At 35.9% G+C, this 24,286-nt stretch overlaps 1 protein-coding gene across 34 annotated transcripts in view; it reads left to right on the top strand.

The window, feature by feature from the left end:
• TMEM135 (transmembrane protein 135) overlaps positions 1-24,286 on the top strand; it is a 350,227-nt gene that overhangs the window by 190,777 nt on the left and 135,164 nt on the right. For 23 of the 34 annotated variants that reach the window (XM_045370121.3, XM_065528833.2, XM_074015042.1 and 20 more), the window contains one exon: positions 2,531-2,596. The exons of 8 other annotated variants lie outside the window; for them this stretch is intronic. In XM_045370121.3, coding sequence (XP_045226056.2) covers positions 2,531-2,596 — 66 coding nt within the window. Of the gene's footprint in view, positions 1-2,530; positions 2,597-12,460; positions 12,480-24,286 lie in introns of all 34 variants that reach the window. 3 more of the 34 variants (XM_074015055.1, XM_065528836.2, XM_065528837.2) reach the window with 1 other exon arrangement.

Here is a 24,286-nt window from a genome sequence, read left to right on the forward strand (position 1 = left end):
TTGCAGGTGTTTTCTGTTTCATGAGTTGTTTTTAAATTTTGTCGATAGAGTCCTTTGATACACTAAAGTTTTTAATTTTTGGTGAAATCCAGTTACCTATTTTAATTTGTTTGTTTTTTTGTTTATTAATTTTGAGACTGAGTTTTGCTCTTGTTGCCCAGGCTGGAGTGCAGTGGTGCAATCTTGGCTCACTGCAACCTCCATCTCCCGGGTTCAAGCGATTCTTTTGCCTCAGCCTCCCCGGTAGCTGCAATTACAAGCGTGTGCCACGATGCCCGGCTAATTTTTGTATTTTTAGTAGAGATGGGATTTCACCCACATTGGCCAGGCTGGTCTCGGACTCCTGAACTCAGGTGATCCACCCGCCTTAGCCTCCCAAAGTGCTGGGATTACAGGCGTGAGCCACTGCGCCCGGCCTATTTTTAGTTTTGTTGCTTGTGCTTTCGTTGTCATATTCAAGAAATCGTTGTGAAATCTAATGTCATAAAGCTTTTCACTTATGTTTTCTTTTAAGAGTTTTATAGTTTTAGATCTTAAATTTATGTCTTTGATCCATTTTGAGATGATTTTTGTATATGGTAGAGGTAAAGGTCTAACTTCATTCTTTTATTTGTGGATGTATAACTGTAATAGGTCCATTGCGCAGTATGTGTAGCAAGTCAGTACACCAAGACACCAGATTGCAGCAGAGACAGATGTTTAATTTTAGGGCCACTGACTGAGGAGATGAGAGGAAACATTAAATCCATCTCCCCGTGGAGTTTGGGGCTAGAGGTTTGAAGATTTTTAGGGTGTGCTGGAGTTTGGAGATGGTTGGTTAGTCCAAGAATGCAGGATGAGGTCATGGGACGTGGAGATGAAGGAACTGTATTCTCATGCTGATTTGGTTCCACTTTGGGGATCTTTAAATTGGTTGGTGTCAGCTATTCTACTGGAATTCAGGATCTGCTTCAGTATTCCAGATGTTGAATAAGCAAAAGCCTTATGATTCTAACGTCAGAGACGCTATCTATCTTTAAAAAAAGTCTTACAACCCTAGTGTCAGAAATTCTATCTATAGTAACAATGGGTATTCAAATGGAAAGTATGTACTGTTTCTAGACTTTTGCTTACAAGGAAGTGGGTCAAAGTGCAGCTGATTTATGCTTAATTATAACTATATTTCTATTCAAAATTCTTGTTAAGCCTGTGAGGACAGCTTCATGGATTTCCAGTTTTTTTAAGTACTTTTGAAAAGATTGTCCTTTGCCCACTCAATAGTCTTATTATCCTGATCAAATATCATTTGACCATATATGCAAGGATTTATTTTTGGGTTCTCTGTTCTATTCCATTGTCTTAAATGTCCATCTTTATGATAGTACCAAATATTTTTGATTACTGTAGGTTTGTACTAAGTTTTGAATCAGAAAGTGAGTCCTTCAACTTTCTTCTTCTTTTTTCAAGATTGTTTTGTTTATTTGGGGTCCCTTAACGTTCTATATGAATTTCAGGATGGGTTTTTGTATTTCTGCAAAATGTGCCATTGGGATTTTAATAGGGATTGCATTGAATCTGTAGATCGCTTTGGGTTATATGGTCATCTTAATAATAAGTATTCCAAACCATGAGCACAGGATGTCTTTTTATTTATTTGTGTCTTCTTCAATTTCTTTCAGCAATGTTTTGTTGTTTTCAGATTACAAGTCTTTCACTTCCTTGTTTTATTTTTCCCTAGGATTTTTTTTGATGCTATTGTAAATGGAATTTGTTTCTTAATTTCCATTTCTGATTGTTCATTGTTAGTGTATAGCGAGCAATAACTATTTTGGGGTTAATTAAGTAATGTCACTTAATATATGACATTACTAAATTACTTCATCTCCTCTCTGTATCTTAGTAACAGATAAGTGATTTGAACTAAATTCAAATGGAAACTAAATTCAGAATAAATGATAACTTCCAAATTGAACTTAAATGCTAAATTTGAACTTAATTTTTGTTCATTAAACTAAGGTTTAAACTTGTCTAAGCAAACTAATTTGAAACTATAGTCCTGGAAGAATACCAGATTATCAAAATAACCATTTGAAACAATTAAGTTTGAACTCTTAAAAGATTGTGATAATGATATTTCTGGGGTATAATTTATAACTTCTAGCTCTTAGTGTGCCTTGTAGATGGTTCTCTAGTTGCATTTCTTTTCTCTTTTCTCTTTCTTTCTTTCTTTCTTTCTTTCTTTCTTTCTTTCTTTCTTTCTTTCTTTCTTTCTTTTTTTTTTTTTTAAGACAGGGTTTCACTCTGTCATCTAGGCTGGAGTGCAGTGTATCAATCATAGCTCACTGTAGCCTTGAACTCCTGGACTCAAGTGATCCTCCTGCCTGAGTAGCTAGGACTATAGGCATATACCACTTATTGATGGTTGCCTAGAAGTTGCTGGATATATAATAGTTTTGAATGTTGTTCACATTTAGGGCGTGGGATATACAATTGAGGAGAGATTATAGATTATATATTTTTGCTGTTTTTTTTTTTTTTTTTAAATTTACAGGCCACAGAAACACTATTCAGAATGGGTGTAGCAAGAGGAGCCATCACAACATTAAGAAATGGAGAAGTAAGATGATAATTTTCATATAGTTATTAGTTGTTAATTTACAGTTTGCGATTTTTAGAATATAAAATGTGATGAAATCTATGATGCTTTGTCTAAGAAATAGAGAGATATCTGGTATATATAATATTGAATGTACCTGAACAAATCCATTTTAATTCATAGTCATATTGGAGCCAGATCTTAGGTTGAAAACAAATTACTGTCTTTTTACCTTTAGTTATCAAATATCTTTACTCTTAAAAAATGACATTTTATTAGTAACTTCTACAAATGTTTTTAATGAAAAAAGAACCCCTTACCTTTTGCTTTCTTTCTATTTTGTGTTATACAGGACTGATACTTATTTCTTAAGATAAAATAATTTGAAATGTTGAAATTTACCACACGTGGAGAGAAGGGAAGAAAGAGGGAGAGGGAGAGGGAAAGGGAGAAGAAAGCTGGAGAGGATTTTTGTCTGCAGATGCTAAGTTTTGACTTTTTAAAATGCTCCTGTCAATCCTTTAAAAGATTTTTCTATCACCTCACATAAATTTTCATTTTAAAATTATTACCAGCTTAATTACCACTCTGTCTGCTCTTTCTTTATTTTCTCCTTTACTAATACAAATTTAGGTTGAGGCCAAATGTAACACCACGTTGTTATGTTCCTTTTTCTGTTCTATTGGCAAGTACTTAAGGCTAAAATACAGATCTCCCTATTTTTGGGGAGGTGGAGTTTTGCTATGTTGCTTAGGCTGGTCTTGAACTCTTGGCCTCAAGCGATTCTCCTGCCTCCTGCCTCAGCCTCACAAAGTGCTGGCATTACAGGCATGAGCCACCATGCCTAGCCCTTACAATTCCCTATTCTTGAATTAAGTTTGATGTTATTTAATGTAATATTTATAATTTAGAAACCTAAATATTTAATAGTGGAAGTGAGTATCTAAGGAGTTAAATAAAATTGTATTACTTCATAACTATAAATGTGTTGGTTGATGTATTTGCTCATTAGGCAGAAATGTGCCAACATTTGAAAAGTATGTATACTCTAAATATTTAATTTTGTATTGGCAAATCACCTTGGTATAATTTGTAACATATATTTTGTCTATACAGAAAGACTTAATTGATCCCTTTGTATTCTCAAACATTGAAGTATGTGGTGTCATTTTGAAAAAAGAAAACTTACAGCAATATAGTCAGACATAGTAATCTACCTATAATGTCTAAAAATGAATTTCAGATTTTACTAATTACTGTATTTTTTTTTCATAGGGTGGGCAATGAACTGTTGAACTTACCTTCTTTTATAGGACGGTTAGGGAAATGTATGCAACACAGTTGTATAAGTAATCATCTGAGGATATCAACACATTGGATATATACTTATTTTATCAACACATTGGATATATACTTATTTTACTTAATGGGGAGGCAATAGTTAAAATAGCTGGCTTTTGATCCATTTTTCTACTAATTATTAGGTGTTGTTCCATGTGGCCAACCTGGTTAACAAGTATTACTGTCAGATAAAGTGTTTAAGCACTCTCTGACCTCCAGTTTCTATAATGAGGTTAAAAGTGTAAGATGCACATATTTTTCTTACATTTTAAGAGCTCTGAAAATGGAATGTGTCTTCTAATTAATGGCACCTCAGAGTTACCATCTGCTATTCTTCACATTTTAATGTCTCTAAAATTAGGAAATTTCTTTTTTTCCCCACTGACTTTTTTGGTTCTCAGGAAATTTGTCTGTGGTATGTTAGGGTTGATAAAATAATATTTTATGGTTTAAAAAGTACAGAGTGATGTGTGGCAAGCATTTGTTAAATGGTAGTTAGGATAGGCCACTAATTAGTTTTAATTTCATGATTTGATTTTTGGAAGTAGAAGAGACAAAACAAAACAAAGATATTACTGAATACACACACACACACACACACACACACACACACACACACACACACACACACGCCATAGATTTTCCGAGATGGTGGGCTAAATGCTATGGAAATGGGTGCCATGATTCCTGACTTTAGAGGAGCTTACTCTCTGATGGGGGAAATAATTCTATCAATACTTGGAAAAAGGAAAAAGTCTGGGAGAGTGTGGAAATACTTTGTTTAGCTTGAGTCTGAAACTAACCAGTGTCCCGATTCCACTTGGATTGTGTTAAATTTAAACTGTGTTTTAGTATTAGGACAATGGTAGATAATCTGTTTGAGAGTAGGATATAAACTAAAAGGTTAATAATTTAAGGGATTATTTAAAACACAACCTGAAATCATTATATTTATCAATATTGGAAAATTTATAATATGCTAAGGGAGGAAAGCAGCAAGTGGTTAATTTATTTGTCCTAGGCCTTTTAAAAAAAATGTACTAGGCCAGTACTGCAAAAATATTTGTTAGGCAGGGATTCATAGGTAACCTCATGACGAGTGTATCAGGTAAGAGAAAAAAAGTTGGTATATCCAAATTCCAAAAATATCGGTCTTTCAGCGAATTTATCCATATGCATGATGACAATAAACTTTGCATGTTTCCTCCTCCCTGTTCTGGCTTTAATGCTGTATTTTGTCTACTTACTGGACATTTCTGCTTGGATATTTGAAGAAATTTTGAAATGGGAGAACATTTTCCCCTTTCTGAAAGTAAGATAGTCTTTGAAGGTGTTTAAAACTTATTTTATAGGTTGTAATGTATTATAGGAGGTCTTAAGCAGAGGAGCGATACTTTATCTTTTAAAAATCCTCCTCTTAACTCTCCAAGGGAGAAATTACACTGGTCATCTTACAGGTAAACTGAGGCTTAGAAAAGTTAAACATTTTGCCTGTGGTCAAATAGCTAGGAAATTGGAGAGCTAGGATTTGAACCCTTGTCTCCAAAGTTCATTGATTCTACTATGCAATATAATTGCCCTCAATGTACAATAATTCATTTACTTAGACTTTAAGGTGTAAGGAAGGGATCCAGTTTCAGTTTTCTGCATATGGCCAGCCAGTTTTCCCAACACCATTTATTAAATAGGGAATCCTTTTCCCATTGCTTGCTTTTGTCAGGTTTGTCAAAGATCAGATAGTTGTAAATGTGTGACATTATTTTTGAGGCCTCTGTTCTGTTCCATTGGCCTATATATTTGTTTCGGTACCAGCACCATGCTGTTTTGATTACTGTGACCTTGTAGTGCAGTTTGAAGTCAGTGTAGTTGTACTGACAGTGTAGTGTAGTTTGATGCCTCCAGTTTTGTTCTTTTTGCTTAGGATTTTCTTGACTATATGAACTCTTTTTTGGCACCATATGAAATTTAGTTTTTTCTAATTCTGTGAAGAAAGTCAATGGTAGCTTGATGGGGATAGCATTGAATCTATAAATTACTTTGGGCAGTATGGCCATTTTCATGATATTGATTCTCCCTATCCATGAGCATGGAATGTTTTTCCCGTTTGTTTGTATCATCTCTTATTTCCTTGAGCAGTGGTTTGTAGATCTCCTTCAAGAGGTCCTTCACATCCCTTGTAAGTTGTATTCCTAGGTATTTTGTTCTCTTTGTAGCAATTGTGAATTGGTGTTTGCTCAAGATTTGGCATTCTCTTTGTCTATTATCAATGTGTAGGAATGCATGTGATTTTTGCACGTTGATTTTGTATCCTGAGACTTTGCTGAAGTTGCCTATCAGCTTAAGGAGATTGTGGGCTGAGACAATGGGGTTTTCTAAATATACAATTATGTCATCCGCAAACAGAGATAATTTGACTTCCTCTCTTCCTATTTGACTACCCTTTATTTCTTTCTCTTGCCTGATTGTCCTGGCCAGAAATTCCAGTACTATGTTGAATAGGAGTGGTGAGAGAGTGTCTTGTGCCTTGTCTTGTGCCTGTTTTCAAAGGGAATGCTTCCAGCTTTTGCCCAGTTAGTGTGATATTGTCTGTGGGTTTGTCGTAAATAGCTCTTATTATTTTGAGATATGATCCATCAATACCTAGTTTATTGAGTGTTTTTAGCATGAAAGGGTGTTGAATTTTATCGAAGGCCTTTTCTTCATCTATTGAGTTAATCATGTGGTTTTTGCCATTGGTTCTGTTTATGTGATGGATTACGTTTATTGATTTGCGTATGTTGAACCAGCCTTGCATCCCAGAGATGAAGCTGACTTGATCATGGTGGATAAGCTTTTTGATGTGCTGCTGGGTTTGGTCTGCCAGTATTTTATTGAGGATTTTTGCATCGATGTTCATCAGGGATATTGGCCTGAAACTTCTTTTTTTTGTTGTGTGTCTGCCACGTTTTGGTATCAGGATGATGCTGGCCTCATACAATGAGTTGGGGAGGAGTCCCACTTTTTGTATTGATCGGAATAGTTTCAGAAGGAATGGTACCAGCTCCTCTTTGTACCTCTGGTAGAAATCAGGTGTGAAGCTGTCAGGTCCTGGGCTGTTTTTGTGTGGTAGGCTATTAATTACTGCCTCAATTTCAAATCTTGTTATTGGTCTGTTCAGGGATTCGACTTCTTCCTAGTTTAGTCTTGGGAGGGTGTATGTGTCCAGGAATTTATCCATTTCTTCTAGATTTTTTAGTTTATTTGCATAGAGGTGTTGATAGTATTCTCTAATGGTAGTTTGTATTTCTGTGGGATCGGTGGTAATATCCCCTTTATCTAATTTTTTATTGAGTCTATTTGATTCTGCTCTTTTTTCTTTATTAGTCTAGCTAGCGGTCTATCTATTTAGTTGATCTTTTCAAAAAACCACCTCCTGGATTCATTGATTTTTTTGAAGGATTTTTTGTATCTCTATCTCCTTCAGTTCTGCTCTGATATTAGTTATTTCTTGTCTTCTGCTTGCTTTTGAATTTGTTAGCTTTTGCTTCTCTAGTTCTTTTAATTGTGATGTTAAGGTGTTGATTTTAGATCTTTCCCACATCTTCTGTGGGCATTTGGTGCCATAAATTTCCCTCTACACACTCCTTTAGCTGTGTCCCAGAGATTCTGGTACGTTGTGTCTTTGTTCTCTGCCTTACTTTCATTATTTACTGAGTAGTCATAGAGGAGCAGGTTGTTCAGTTTCCACGTAGTTGTGTGGTTTTGAGGGAGTTTTTTAATCCTGAGTTCTAATTTGATTGCATTGTGGTCTGAGAGACTGTTATGATTTCCGTTCTTTTGCATTTGCTGAAGAGTGTTTTACTTCTAATTATGTGGTCAATTTTAGAATAAGTGCGATGTGGTGCTGAGAAGAATGTATATTCTGTTGATTTGGGGTGGAGTGTTCTGTAGACGTCTATTGAGTCTGCCTGGTTCAGAGCTGAGTTCAAGTCCAGGACATCCTTATTAATTTTTTGTCTCATTGATCTAATATTGACAATGAGGTGTTAAACTCTCCCACTGTTTTTTTGTGGGAATCTAAGTTTCTTTGTAGGTCTCTAAGGACTTGCTTTATGAATCTGGGTGCTCCTGTATTGGGTGCATATATATTTAGGATAGTTAACTCGTCTTGTTGCAGTGATCCCTTTGCCATTATGTAATGCCCTTCTTTGTCTCTGTTGATCTTTGTTGGTTTAAAGTCTGTTTTATCAGAGAGTAGGATTGTAACCCCTGCTTTTTTTAGCTTTCCATTTACTTGGTAAGTCTTCCTTCATCCCTTTATTTTGAGCCTATGTGTGTGTTTGCACGTGAGATGGGACTCCTGAATATCGATGGGTCTTGACTCTTTATCTAATTTTCCAGTCTCTGTCTTTTAATTGTGGCATTTAGCCCATTTACATTTAAGGTTAATATATATATATATTTTTTTGAGACGGAGTCTTGCTCTGTCGCCCGGGGTGGAGTACAGTGGCCGGATCTCAGCTCACTGCAAGCGCCCGCCACCTCGCCCGGCTAGTTTTTTTTTTTTTTTTTTTTTTTTTTTTTGGTATTTTTTAGTAGAGACGGGGTTTCACCGTGTTAGCCAGGATGGTCTCGATCTCCTGACCTTGTGATCCGCCCGTCTCAGCCTTCCAAAGTGCTGGGATTACAGGCTTGAGCCACCGCGCCCGGCCTAAGGTTAATATTGTTATATGTGAATTTGATCCTGTCATTATGATGCTAGCTGGTTATTTTGCCCATTAGTTGATGCAGTTTCTTCATAGTGTCGATGGTCTTTATAATTTGGTATGTTTTTGCAGTGGCTGGTACCTGTTTTTCCTTTGCATATTTAGTACTTCCTTTGGGAGCTCTTGTGAGGCAGGCCTGGTGGTGACAAAATCTCTCAGCATTTGCTTGTCTGTAAAGGATTTTTATTTATTTTTTGCTTATGAAGCTTAATTTGGTTGGATATGAAATTCTGGGTTGAAAATCTTTTCTTTAAGAATGTTGAATATTGGTTCTCACTGTCTTCTTGCTTGTAGGGTTTGTGTAGATATACCCGCTGTTAGTCTGAGGGACTTCCCTTTGTTGGTAACCCAACCTTTGTCTCTGGCTGCCCTTAACATTTTTTCCTTCATTTCAACCTTGGTGAATCTGACAATTATGTGTCTTGGGATTGCTCTTCTCGAGGAGTTTCTTTGTGGTGTTCTCTGTATTTCTTGAATTTGAATATTGGCCTCTGTTGCTAAGTTGGGAAGTTCTTCTGGATAATATCCTGAAGAGTGTTTTCCAACTTGGTTCTATTCTCCCCATCATTTTCAGGTATACCAATCAAACGTAGGTTTGGTCTTTTCATATAGTCCCATATTTCTTGGAGGCTTTGTTCTTTCCTTTTCATTCATTTTTTTTTTTCCTGATCTTGTCTTCATGCCTTATTTCATTAAGTTGATCTTCAATCTCTGATATCCTTTTTCCACTTGATCAGTTCAGCTATTGATACGTGTGTGTGCTTCACGAAGTTCTCATGCTGTGTTTTTCAGCTCCATTAGGTCATTTATGTTCTTCTCTAAACTGGTTATTCTAGTTAGCAATTCCTCTAACCTTTTTTAATGGTTCTTAGCTTCCTTGCATTGGGTTAGAACATGCTTCTTTACCTCAGAGGAGTTTGTTAGTACCCACCTTCTGAAGCCTATTTCTGTCATTCCTCAAACTTACTCTCTGTCCAGTTTTGTTCCCTTGCTGGCCAGGAGTTGTGATCCTTTCGAGGAGAAGAGACATTCTGGTTTTTGGAATTTTCAGCCTTTTTGCCTGGTTTTTCCTCATCTTCATGGATTTATCTACATTTGTTCTTTGATGTTGGTGACCTTCTGATGGGGTTTCTGTGTGGATGTCCTTTTTGTTGATGTTGCTGTTACTCTTTTCTGTTTGTTAATTTTCTTTCTAACAGTCAGGCCCCTCTGCTGCAGGTCTGCTGGAGTTTGCTGGAAGTTTACTCCAGACCCTGTTTGCCTGGGTATCACCAGCTGAGGCTGCAGAACAGCAAAGATTGCTGCCTGTTCCTTCCTCTGGAAGCTTTGTCCTAGAGTGGCATCTGCCAGATGGCAGCCGGAGGTCTCCTGTATGAGGTGTCTGTTGACCCATGCTGAGAAGTGTCTCCCAGTCAGGAGGCACGGGGATCAAGGACCCACTTGAGGAGGCAGTTTGTACCTTAGCAGAGCTCCAGCGCTGTGCTGGGAGATCCGCTGCTGTCTTCAGAGCTGCCAGGCAGGAACGTTTAAGTTTGCAGAAGCTGCGCCCATAGCTGCCTCTTCCTCAGGTTCTCTGTCCCAGGGAGATGGGAGTTTTATCTGTAAGCCCCTGCCTGGGGCTGCTGCCTTTCTTTCAGAGATGCCCTGGCTAGAGAGCAAAGAAGTTATATCTTTAAACTTAGCTTTGAAGAAACTGATGAGCATTAATCAAGGAGAAGAGGCCAAAAGTCTTTGCCAGTTAGGAGAAACAATATGAAAAGGATTAAAGTGAGGTACTAGGGACAGGTAACTTTAATTGCAGAATCAAAAAGGAAAGCAGTGTGGGTGGTGTCATGTTGAAGGGAAGTAACATTTGTTGAGTGCCTATTATATGCTCTAGGTGCATTATAATTATCCAGCTCATTCATACATCAAAACAACTTTCCATTTTTGTTACTCTTATCACTGTTTTTCCAAAGGAGGTATTTCAGATTCAAGACAGTGTAGTGTTTTTTTTTTTTTTAAATTTTTATTTTTTTTAATTTTAATCACATTTCCCTGAGAATTTATGATATGAATGCTTAGGGTATTGATAAGTTTGTGGTAGAATCAAGAATTAGTATTCTGTCTCCCAACTGGAGTAGCCAGCGTCCTATGCTAAGCCAGTACTGCGAATGTATTTGTTAAGCAGGGATTCTTAGGTAACCTCATGACAAAAATATCAGCTAAGAGAAGTAATGAAAAAATACTAGTCTGCATGTCAGTAGACTTTACTAGACCTTGGACAGTTTACTTAACTCCTCACAACTTCAGCTTTATACTTCAGAAAATGAGCCGATTAGATGATCTTTAAGGTCCTGTATGGCTTTAACATTTTCTGCTTACAGGTAGCTTTGTATACCCTTTCTGCCTAGGTAGCGGTTTCCAGCCTTTTTGACACGAGAGACTGGCTTCGTTGAAGACAGTTTTTCCACGGGGGGCTTGGTTTTGGGATGAAACTGTTCTACCTCAAATCATCGTTAGATTACCATAAGGAGCACACAACCTAGATCCCTCCCATGTGCAGTTCAAAATAGGGTTCACGCTCCTATGAGAATCTACTGCTACGGCTGATCTGACAGGAGGCCAAGCTCAGGCGGTAATGCTCGCTTGCCTGCTGCTCACCTCCTGTTGTGTGGCCTGGTTCCTAACAAGCCAGGGACCAGTACCTGTCCATCTCTCAGGGGTTGGGAACCCCTGTGTTTAATTAAGCCTTTAAAGTTGTGGTTGTCAACTTTGGCTGAGTTTGAGAATTGCCCATGGAGCTCTGCAAAACTATAGGTACCTGGGCTCCATCACCAAAGACTTTGTCTATGAGGTCTAGTTTGGGGCTCCAGTATCTGTATTTTTTAAAATGTCCCCTGATTTTAATACTTAGCTACTGTTGTAAACCACTGTATTAGAAGTATTTTTTAATTCTTTCTTCTTTGAACTCAAGGAAGGTACACTCTGTATGAGATAAAACAGGTTAAGAAATAGAAAAGAAATTTAAAGTATATATAAAGATTTTTGTATGTAAAGTAGAACAGAGTATTAAGGTTTGTTGCTGTTTTGGCAAGAAGGAAAAGTAGGTTTTTTTAAAGCTACTTTTGTTTTATATGACGACATGGTATTAGGTATTCTGAATGATTTATTAGAATGGATTTTTTTTAACCTTCCAGGAGCATGCTGTACATAAGTAATATAGAATATTTAATTTTAGAGTGATTGCTGCAGTGAGGGTAGGGATTCTTTGTTAGGGATTTCTATTTCTTAAAGTTTAACACCTAGCTAACACATAATAAAAATCTCAGTATATGTCTGATGAGTAAGTAAAAGATTTATTTAGACAGAACTGAAGTGGCAAATACTACTTTAATTTCATCAGCTTTCAGTTTAATATAAGTATATCTTTATAGATTTTTATGGATAGTTATAAATATTGGTGTTATTTTAAAATCATATTTAATACAGTGATAATTATTTTTGACATTAAATTTTTTCATGAAAATATTCATGAATTAAAGAATATTTAAATAATACAATTTACATAGTTGATATTTCTTATTCACAAAGAGACTTGATTATTCAGCTATTAAGATATATTTCCAACATTACTAAAATTATTATACTTAATTTTAATATTATATTTAAGGAAACTAAGCATTTTCTTATTGTTGAATGTGAATTCTTTATACAAGAAAACCTAGAACTAAACTCTCAAATATATATTTTTATTGTTGAATCTATTTTTTCTTATATATTTTTGTTATTATTTTTTTCTTTACTGCTTCCCTTCTAGCACTACCTCAGGAAAAAATGTAAGTCTTTAATAAGCAAAATATTAGTTCAAATAATGAAATCTCTGAGACCTGGTGCCTAGTAGAATGCCAGGAGTTAGTGGCTTGTAAAATCTAATAAAATAAATATTCACTGATAGCGTCCTAAAAGCAAATGTGATGCGTGGCACTGGAATCAGATCTAGTGTTCCTTCTTTTTTCTTTGTTCCCCTGAATAATTATTGTGAGGTAGATTACTAGATACTGGGTTTTAATTGTAAACTAAACCAAAATGGTTTTGGCTTTCAAAAAGTTTTGTAGTCTGGTGGCTGAGTCATAACCTGCTACTTAGGACCTTGCCAGTGTCTTCTGTAACCAGACCAGCAGCAAGCTCATGCATTGCTTTGTGAGAAATAAATTAGATAATGTCTATAAGGCAGCTAGCACAATGTCTGCCACAAAATAAGCCTATTAGAATTAGCCTGTTCTAAATCTTAGTTTTTTTTTTATTACATCTGTTGTATTATTTTCTATATTGGGGTGAGTAAATGGAGATCTTATGTTTATAACAGTGCGTAAACTGGTAGTTGATAATAAAAGACAAGAGTTTAGGTATTTTGATCCACAACTATACTAATAGCAGTGTTATTGGCACTTTTGAGTGATTATTTCCTTCCTGTGTGAGTCATGATATTTGAGTTGGCATTTGTTGCCAGTGCCCTCTGCTGTCTAGTGCCAGTATCTCAGTATTATACAAAACATGTTTAGTCACAAACTTGATGTGTACTACTCAACCAAATTCTGCTGATCATGTTTTTGTTTTTATGCATAAAGTAAATATAACAAGGGAAGTGCAATAATAAAAAAAATGACTTGTACAAACAAACATAAGAATCCTATTAACCAAACGGTAAAGTTATTACATGGTGAAAACTTAGTTTTGATTATTGCAAGTCTTAGTTGGGCAGAAGTCCCACTGAGATTGGTGAGACACGGGCCTTCCAGAAATGCAGACTAAGGCTTAGTTGATCCTGTCAAAGAAAATTGGATTATCACTTTTGCAATAAGACCTCTAATTTATGTATCATATTTTAATGGGAAGAAAATATTAAGATACCTTACACATGTCTATTGCTATTTAAATATACTTTTTATTAACATGATTCACTTCTGCCCATATCCTCATACCATGTAGGAAAAAAAAAAAAAGAATTCTGACCACTCTAGAATGTTCCTGATAACTTTTTCAAGTCTATTCTTTTATTCTTCTGTTGTTGGTTTTCAAATTGGATACTTAGTAAGCTATACGTAATCTATTAGAATATAGCTTAGAAGAGTTAGAATGATTTTTCCTTTTTAAGCAGCAATTCAAATACAGCAGTTTTAAAAAGCATGTGGGGAGAATGGATAATGTCTAGAGAAGGGGATAGGAAATAAGTATGAAAAGAATCTTGAGGAAAAGGAAAGAGATATGAGATATGATATGGCCTAGGGAATATTTATTATAAGCAAGGTGCAGTAAATCCTCATGTCATGTTGTCAGTAGCTCCTTGGAAACTGTGACTTTGAGTGAAATGCCTTACAGCAGGTCCTCCAATCACGTCCCTTTGTTCAATCCCATTTTGTTATAACATTGAAGAGGGGAATAGTAGTTTTGTTTGTCATACATTGTTTCACTTAAAATAGCAGTTGCCAAGAACCTATCAAGGACATTAGGTTCAGATTTACTGTATATACAGAGACATCCCCATCCTATCTCTAATGTGGTGGGAAGAAATTAGTTTTGAACACAGAACAGAAAGTTTGAGATAACTAAAGCCACTGGTCATCACTTTCAGGGTGATAAAGCATTAAAAAAGGCTTCAAGGAGGCTGTGGAGTTACTATTAATATCTTGCTCATGTAGAAAAAATGTACCTTTTAATAGCCATCAGTCTGGATAGTATAGATATTGAACCGCCAGAGGCAGAAGACAGGACTAAGTATAATAATATCGTGGTATTTATTTCAGATCTCCAATTCCATGAATCAAAACAGCATATTATATTTTGGCAGGTTCTTAGAAAATTTATAGTTCATGCCAGAATCACATCATAAAACATTAAGCTTCAGCACTTGTATTTTATTCTTGCTGGAATATTTTACCCTTGTCACTAAATCTGCTTTAAATAGCTCACCATGTTATATGCATTATTGCATCCTCCTGATGAACAAACAATTTATTTTGAAAAGTTTGGTGTAGACCAAGAAGGCCAAGGGTCAAACCAAGATTTTAAAAATATCAGATCACAATGTTTAAGTTTGTTGGCCTTGTCTGTACCAACTCTGTACGTGCCTTTCTACACTGAGATGATTATCTTTTGAAATTCTCTTATTTTCTTCATAATAGTAAGTCTGCTTTTGATTTAAATACAAAAATAAATGTGTTATAATTTTGTCCTTAAACAAAACAAACAACATCTGTTTAAGTATGGAACATTTAGGTTTTATTTTCAAAAATTAGAAGAGTTCTTAAGATAATATCAATTTGTTTTGATTCTAATGGGAAGAGCTTTAGGTCAAGAAAGCAATTACTTCCACATGGGTAAGGCTGAGCCTACCTCCCTCCCCTATACCAACCACCCACTAAACTTAAATTTATCTACTCTGGCTGTGTAGCTAGATGTGGTTGAATGCATTAGAAGACACAGGCTTTATTTAAGAAACAAAGATTTTAGATATGTAGAAAATGTTCTTTTGTACAAACATAACAAAAGAATTTTGCATATAATGTTAGGTGAGTTCAGCAGCAAGTAACTTAAACATTTTGAATTAGCAAATAAATTTAACTTTATGCATATATGTGTATGGCCAAATGTAATTTTTACCATTTTGTTTGCACATCATTTTTATTTTTAATTGACTGTTGTGTTCTCAGTAGGTAAGTGCTATAGTTTGGATATTTGACCCTTCAAACGTCATGTTGAAATTTGATCACCAGTGTTGGAGGTGGAACCTAATGGGAGGTGTTTGGATCATGGGGGTGGATTCCTCATCAATGACTTGGTACCTTTCTTGTGGTAATGAGTGAGTTTCTATTCTGTTAGTTTCCATGACAGCTGGTTGTTAGAAAGAGCCTGGCACCTCCCTGCCCCTTCCTGTTTCCCCATATGATGTCTGCACATGCCGGCTCCCCTTTGCCTTCTGTCATGAAGAGAAGCAGCTTGAGGCCCTTACCATATGCATATGCTAGCCTCATGCATCTTGTACAGGCTGCAGAACTATGAGCCAAATGAATACCTTTTTAAAATAATAAATTACCCAATCTCAGGTATTCCTTTTTAGTAACACAAATTGACTAAGATACTGAGTTTGCCATATAATGTCAAGTATCATTTGAGATGGTTCAGTAGGGATGTGGCAGGTCAGAAGAGAGAAGATTTGTATTTAATGATAAAGAGATGTCATTAATTTCAAATAGGAGATTGTACAAATTTCCATATACCCTTGAATTTTAGAGGATTGAAGTCCATGGGAAAGATTGTTAAGGTAATTGGAAGAGTTGAAGGAATTTGGTAAAAGTCTGGTTTAGTGACTTTCACTGTAGTGGTTTTAGCCTAATGGCTGGGATTGAAGTCAGATTATAGTGGGTTAGGGAGTGAGTGAATGAGAGGGGAGCATGAATAGATTTTACACATGTATACTTCTTTTTTCAGGAAGGTGGTTTCAAGAAGAGAATTAAAGGACAGTATCAAGAGGAAAAGCTCAGGGGTTAAAAAACAGTGCATCCCATGCATATAACAACTTACTCTCTTTTCTTATTGTTTAAAAGTGTCCCATTAGCCAGTGCTGAATGCAAATATGGCTCTAATATTAATATAATATACATGCTAGCAGTCCTTTTGATATAATTTTTCAGTAATGGATTATAAAATCATCAAGTGAAAGAATATTTAATAGGCAGAATCACAACTGACCGTAAAATCTCTGAGACTAATGAGAGCACTCAGGGCATTGGCTAATTCCAGATTGCCCCAATTGAAAGCACTTTATCATTGCCTCACACCTTCATGTTAAAGTATTTTCCATAAAATGTGGACCTAATCCATCCTACCTACATCCTACATCCTACATGTGAGATCTTTAACCTCATTTAACGTTGCTAATTTTGATAGAGTTCTTCTGTATATCTAATGGAGTGCTCTTAAGACAGTTGAAACCCTTCATTTCTTGTTATTTTTGCACTGACTGATGCATTTAATAAATATTTGGTGTTCATTATGAGAATACAGAATGAAGAAATACATGATTATTATAACTTTGAATGCCTTCTGTAATCTTGGAAACTTACTGATTAGATTTTAAAAACCAGTTTTATTGTGGTATAATAACCATAAGTTATATTCATTGAAAGTGTACAATTCAGTGATTTTTAAGTACATTTATGGAGTTGTACAGCCATAATCAAATCTAGTTTTTGAATATTTCTATCACTCTAAAAAATATTTGTTGCTATCACTTCCCATTGCTACTCCCAGACCCAGGTAACCGCTAATCTTTTTGTCTCTTTTTTTCCATTTCTGCCCTCTGTGGGTATATTGTAATACAGTTCTGACACTAACTGTCCATCAGTTAGCATCAGACTCCACAGGTTTAAGAGTTTAGCCCTCCCGAAGACTGCTCTCAATTCAGATGCCAGCCACAAATGCGGAACATTCATGCTTCTGACAACTGACTGTAAAATTGGAGATTCCCAAATTTATAGGTTCAGTAATTCTCTGGAATGACTCACAGAGCTCACTAAAAATGTTATACAGTTTCTTTATAAAGGGTACACATAAGACAAGGTTTGGAAGGGACCTGGACCTAAAGCTTCCATGCCCTCTCCCTGTAGAGTCAGGGTACATTACCCTCTCTGCATGTCAGTGTGTCCACCAAGCCTCAGTGTTCAGAGCTTTTATTGGGGTTTCAGTATATGGGTGTGATTGATTAAATTATTGGCCATGTGATTAAACTGTCTCCAGCTCCCTACCTGTCCTTGGAGGTGCTGTTGACCTAGAGTTCCAACCCTCTAATCATGTATTTGGTTTTTTTGGTGACCAGTCCCTATCTGGAAGCTATCACCATGAGCCACCTCATTACCATAACAAAGACAGTGCAGTCACCTATGAAATTCCAAGGGTTTTTGAAGCCCTGTGCCAGGAACCAGGAACAAGGTTCGGATATATTTTTATTATGCCACAATCTAAACTCTCTTTTTCTGAAAATTTTATATACATGTAATTATACAGTATGTGCCCTTTTGAGTCTGCCTTCCTTTCCTTAACATGATGTGTTTTGTTTTTTTTTGAGATGGAGTCTCACTCTCTTCCCCAGGCTTGAGTGCAGTAGAGTGATCTCAGCTCACTTCAGCCTCTGCCTGCCAGGTTCAAGCGATTCTCCTGCCTGAGTCTCCTGAGTAGCTGGGACTACAGGAGTGCACCACCATACCTGGCTAATTTTTGTATTTTTAGTAGAGATGGGATTTCACCATGTTGCCCAGGCTGGTCTCGAACTCCCGACCTCAAGTGATCTGCCTGTCTTGGCCTCCCAAATTGCTGAGATTACAGGTGTGAGCCACGCCGCCTGTCCAACATAATGTTTTTGAGGTCATTATTATCAGTAAGTTTTTTTTCCCCTTTTCATGACCCAATAGTATTCCATTGTTTGGATTGCATTTTGTTTATGGACATATTAATTAACCATTTTGATTATTTCCAATTTTCAGTTATGAAAGTTGGAGAGAAGTCTTTGGGTTGACATATGTTTTAATTTCTCTTGGCTTGATACCTAAATGTAGAATTGTTAGGTCATAAGAATAATGCTTAAAGAGTAGTTGTTCTATTTTACATTCCCACTTGGCAGTGTATGAGGGGTGCAGTTTGTCAGCATCCTTGCCAACATTTGGCATGATCATACTGTTTTATTATAGCCATTCTAGAGATGTATAGTGGTGTCTTTTATGGTAATTTTCATTTCCCTAATGACTAGTGATGTTGGACTTCTTTTCATAGTGCTTATTGGACATTTGTATGTATTTTGTGAAATGTCTATTAAATTTTTTTTGCCGTTTTTTTCATGGGATTTATTGTCTTATTACTGACTTGCAGGAGGTGACTTTAAAAATTTTTTCATTTTGGATCAATCTTTTATTAAGTATAGGATTTGGGAATATTTTTTCCCAGATTGTGGCCTGCCTTTTCACTTTCTAAATAGTGCTTTTGGAAGACAAAATGTTATAAGTTTGATGATATTCCATTTATTAATTTTTTTTTTGTTATGAGCTATACTTTGGCTATCATATCCAAGAAATCTTTACCTAGTTGGGGGTCACAAAGATTTTCTCCTTTGTTTTTCATTTAGGTCTGTGATCTGTTTTGAGTTTACTTTTAAATACGGTGTGAGATATTCTGGTTTCTCTTCAGATCATATCAGTCTTTCTGTCACCTTTTAAATATGGTGTGAGGTGAAAATCCAAGTTCATTTTTTTTGTTTTATTTTTTGCCTATGTATATTCAGTTGTACCAGCAGCATTTGTTGAAAAGCCTATCTTTGCCCGTTGAATTGCTTTGGCATCTTTGTTAAAAAACAGTTGACCATAAATGTCAAGGTTTATGTCTAGAATTTTTGTGGTTCTGAATCTACTAAGATGGAGGAAGACTCTCTCCTATGCATTCCAACTAAAACCCTGGGCAGAATACACAGCACAACTATTTGAGGTCTCTGAAGAGTAAATAATAGCAGGAGGTTCAGGATGCAGTTCCAACCTGGAGGTGCGACTGATACTGGCAAGTTTTCTGTTTTGTTTGTTGTTGTTGTTGTTGTTGTTATTGTTTTCTCTCTCCTTTTCCCCTTTCTTTTTCTCCCAGCTTGGCAGGGCATCTTATTCTTGGTCTGCACAAAAGATACAGACAGAAAAATTCTCTTTTTCTCTGTTTATGGTCAGAGGACTGGAAAGAAGGGCCCCTGTGCAAAGGATTCTGTGTGGAAAATCACTGTTTTCTTTGTGTTTTGTATTCTGGTTTTTGTTTTACTTTTCTGGTGGGACCCCAGGTAAGCCTTAATCATGAGGCTGTTCCCCTGCAATGGTGGTGGTGGTGGTGGCAATGGCAACTATGCAGGCATTTAAAACTCTGAAAGGTAATCCTTTTCTTTGACCAAATAAACTGGAAAAATGGGCCCCTGTAGTCCAAAGAATGAGGGGAGAATATCTGTTCGTTTTTGCTTTTTTCCTCCTTTCCTGCCACTTCTCCCCAAGGCATATGCAGTTGCAGAAAGTACATGAGTGTGTGTGGAGGCAAAAACACCATGTAGCCAGAGAATTAAGACAAGGGGTCTAGGAGACAGATAGTGTTGGGGAAATTATGGAGAGGAAGTAGGTAGAGAAAAAGATGACCTAAATCTGTGCATGAAGACCCAGATTCATCCCTAAGCTGAGCATGTGTGGTACCTTTTCAAGGAGGTGAAATAAAAAGTTTTATAACTGAACTACATTGTAGATCACCGTCTTTGTCCTAGATTGACTTTTAGGTGACACATATGAGGATAGTGTGAATATCCCTAAAAAGACTTGGGAAACTGAATTGACATTGAGGTCACAGCCCACCAGGTAGGTTGGGACTTGTGGTTTGAACCTAACAGGGTTGATTGCCAACAACAACAAAAATATTAAAACGAAAGCAAAAACAAATCCATTGTCCAGAGGACTAAGAGCCTTTAACATGACCAAGAGTGTCAAAATGCAATATTCACAGTCTCCCTCCCCTTTCTGGGACACACTCCAACATTACTGGACATAACCAAGACTCAGGGAAATCATCAACTGTTGTAGGAAAAACAGCAGCTAACAAATGCCATTCCTAAGATGACCTGGATGCTGGAATTATAAGACAGAGTTCTTACAGCAGCCATTATAACTCTGTCCTGTTAAAGTCAGAACAAACACTTTTGAAGTGAAAAGAAAGAATGAAGTTCTCAGCAAGGAAAGTAGAAAAGGAACCAACAGAAAATTTTAGGATAGGAAGTAGCAATAATCCAAATATATTAAAATAGTAAAATACCTAAACATTTTCTAGATGAGTTCAGTAGCAGAATGGAGGGGACAGAAAAAAGATTAAGTGGACCTCTTCAAGGAGAACTACAAACTACTGCTCAGTGAAATAAAAGAGGACACAAACAAATGGAAGAACATACCATGCTCATGAATAGGAAAAATCAATATCGTGAAAATGGCCATACTGCCCAAGGTAATTTATAGATTCAATGCCATCCCCATCAAGCTATCAATGAGTTTCTTCACAGAATTGGAAAAAACTGCTTTAAAGTTCATATGGAACCAAAAAAGAGCCCGCATCGCCAAGACAGTCCTAAGCCAAAAGAACAAAGCTGGAGGCATCACGCTACCTGACTTCAAACTGTACTACAAGGCTACAGTAACCAAAACAGCATGGTACTGGTACCAACACAGAGATATAGACCAATGGAACAGAACAGAGTCCTCAGAAATAATACTACACATCTACAGCCATCTGATCTTTGTCAAACCTGACAAAAACAAGAAATGGGGAAAGGATTCCCTATTTAATAAATGGTGCTGGGAAAATTGGCTAGCCCTAAGTAAAAACCTGAAACTGGATCCTTTCCTTACTCCCTATAGGAAAATTAATTCAAGATGGATTAGAGACTTAAATGTTAGACCTAATACCATAAAAACCATAGAAGAAAACCTAGCTAATACCATTCAGGACATAGGCATGGACAAGGACTTCATGTCTAAAACACCAAAAGCAGTGGCAACAAAAGCCAAAATTGACAAATGGGATCTCATTAAACTAAAGAGCTTCTGCACAGCAAAAGAAACTACCATCAGAGTGAACAGGCAACCTACAGAATGGGAGAAAATTTTTGCAATCTACTCATCTGACAAAGGACTAATATCTAGAACCTTCAAAGAACTCAAACAAATTTACAAGAAAAAAACAAACAACCCCATCAAAAAGTGGGTAAAGGATATGAACAGACATTTCTCAAAAGAAGACATGCATATAGCCAACAGACACATGAAAAAATGCTCATCATCACTGGCCATCAGAGAAATGCGAATCAAAACCACAATGAGATACCATCTCACACCAGTTAGAATGGCAATCATTAAAAAGTCAGGAAACAACAGGTGCTGGAGAGGATGTGGAGAAATAGGAACACTTTTACACTGTTAGTGGGATTGTAAACTAGTTCAACCATTATGGAAAACAGTATGGCGATTCCTCAAGGATCTAGAAGTACCATATGACCCAGCCATCCCATTACTGGGTATATACCCAAAGGATTATAAATCATGCTGCTATAAAGACACATGCACACGTATATTTATTGCGGCACTATTCACAATAGCAAAGACTTGGAATCAACCCAGATGTCCATCAGTGACAGACTGGATTAAGAGAATGTGGCACATATACACCATGGAATACTATGCAGCCATCAAAAAGGATGAGTTTGTGTCCTTTGTAGGGACATGGATGCAGCTGGAAACCATCATTCTCAGCAAACTATCACAAGAACAGAAAACCAAACACCGCATGTTGTCACTCATAGGTGGGAACTGAACAATGAGATCACTTGGACTCGTGAAGGGGAACATCACACACCAGGGCCTATTATGGGGAGGGGGAAGGGGAGAGGGATTGCATTGGGAGTTATACCTGATGTAAATGACGAGTTGATAGGTGCTGACGAGTTGATGGGTGCAGCACACCAACATGGCACAAGTATACATATGTAACAGACCTGCACGTTATGCACATGTACCCTAGAACTTAAAGTATAATAATAAAAGAAAATAAAATATAAAATAAAATATGAAAAGAATGAAAAAAAATTAAGTGAAATTGAAGAAAGGGCAATAGAAATTATAATATCTGAACAATAAAGATAAAAAGACAATAAAATGAGCACAGTGTAGAGATCTATGGGATGATAGAAAAGGTATAACAATTATGTCATAAGAGACCCAGAGGAGAGGACGAAGAGATTGGTACAGAAAAAATACTGAAGACATAATAGATGAAAACTTTCATCTTTGGTGAAAGACACATTTACAGATTCATAATATTCAGTAAATTCCAAAAATGCCAAATATGTTGTGATTCAATTTATATGACATTCTGCAAAAGCAAAAACTGTAGACATGGAGACCCAGATCAGTGTTTGTCGGAGATCGGAAGCACAGGGAAGGGTTGATTTCAAAGACAGAATGAGAGAATTTTCTGAGTGATGAAACTGTTTGGCATAGTGATACTAATAATGGATACATGACTCCATGCATTTGTTAAAACCTAAACATTACAGGTTAAAACTTACAAAGTAAATTTTATTGTAATTAAAATGTTAAAAAGTAATTCTTAAGATAAAAAATGTATTGAGGGCAGTAGTGCTCAGAACACTTTGGTTCTAATGATTTCACCTGGTATATTGGAAGATTAAGGAGCACAAATAAAGATGCTAGTTCTACAGATTCATTTATGAGAATTGCATCATTGTAGGTTGTGTTTCTATATGATGATAAACTATTCAATTTCTTTTTGAATGAGGGTGCCTTTTTTTTTTTTTAAAGAGAGAATTGTTTTCATGCAGTGTATTTGAAATGAGAGTAATCCTTAATATTCTTATTAAAGTGTAAGAAAAAGAACTTGAAAAGCATTTGCCAAAACTAAAAATACAGAACAGTATTTGTATATGTAATATCTACTAGTATTCAAATGAGGTTTCTACATATTGCCTTTTCATGAAAACTTGTTTAGTGTGTTTGCATTTCAAATGAAATGTACATTTTTTTATTTTCTATTAATATTAGGTGTGAACAGTGTACATTGTATGACCTACGTGCTATTTTAAACAGATTCTGCACTCAAATTAAGATAAGAAAAAAGAGCAAAAGCTCTCTTTTGATTGTGTTTTATTTAAGTTATGGTTTCTTGTCCATTGCCCAGACTTGTAATACTGGATCTTCTTTATCTATTACAGGTTGTTGAATATAATCTGTAATAATTGCATATACCTAGTTATGATAAAATGATTTAAATGGTAGCACCTTAACTAAGGTGCTGTGAGTGGTGGATGATGAGAAGTATGTGTTTGTGAGCAGAAATTTGAATCTCCTTGGATCACTAACATCTAAGTATATGGCAAATATAATTTCTATTTGCTTTTCTTCTTTTGCAGTATTTGATTATTAAAACAATTGACTTTAATATTAATATTATGGAGATATCTGAAGGTACTTTCACTTGCTACTTTTTATTTTACTTCATGGAAGATCAGATTTCCTTTATGAAATTTTTTTTTCTCTCCAACATTTTTATGTTTTTAAACTGTGTTCCAGACACAGGTGAATGTAATAATAAATAAGCTATGGTTTCTGCTTTCATAGCTCTCACTTTTAAAATTGTTTCATTTGTGTTTTTAAATTTTTCTCTTGAATATTTACTGCTAAATATTTTAAATGTGATTTTCTTTGTGTAATGGCCTACTTTTATATAGAATATAATTAAAATTATATTTATGTTATCTTAGTATGGTATTAGATGGAATTTTTAACCATATGCATATAATCTGTTAGAATTTAATTACTGTTAATTCTAGTAGAACATATTTCCAAGAGCCAAGGTTAATGGAGGGCAATAAGAGAAAGCTATTTATTGAAGCTGAAAGCTCTACTGTATTTGAATTGTAGCTGTCTAAACTACTGATTTTTAAAAATTATCATGAGTTGGTAATCACTAATTTTTTTTTTTTTTTGAGATGGAGTCTTGCTCTGTCGCCCAGGCTGGA

This window comes from Macaca fascicularis, chromosome 14 (genome assembly GCF_037993035.2).
Source record: "Macaca fascicularis isolate 582-1 chromosome 14, T2T-MFA8v1.1".
Classification (NCBI taxonomy): domain Eukaryota; kingdom Metazoa; phylum Chordata; class Mammalia; order Primates; family Cercopithecidae; genus Macaca; species Macaca fascicularis.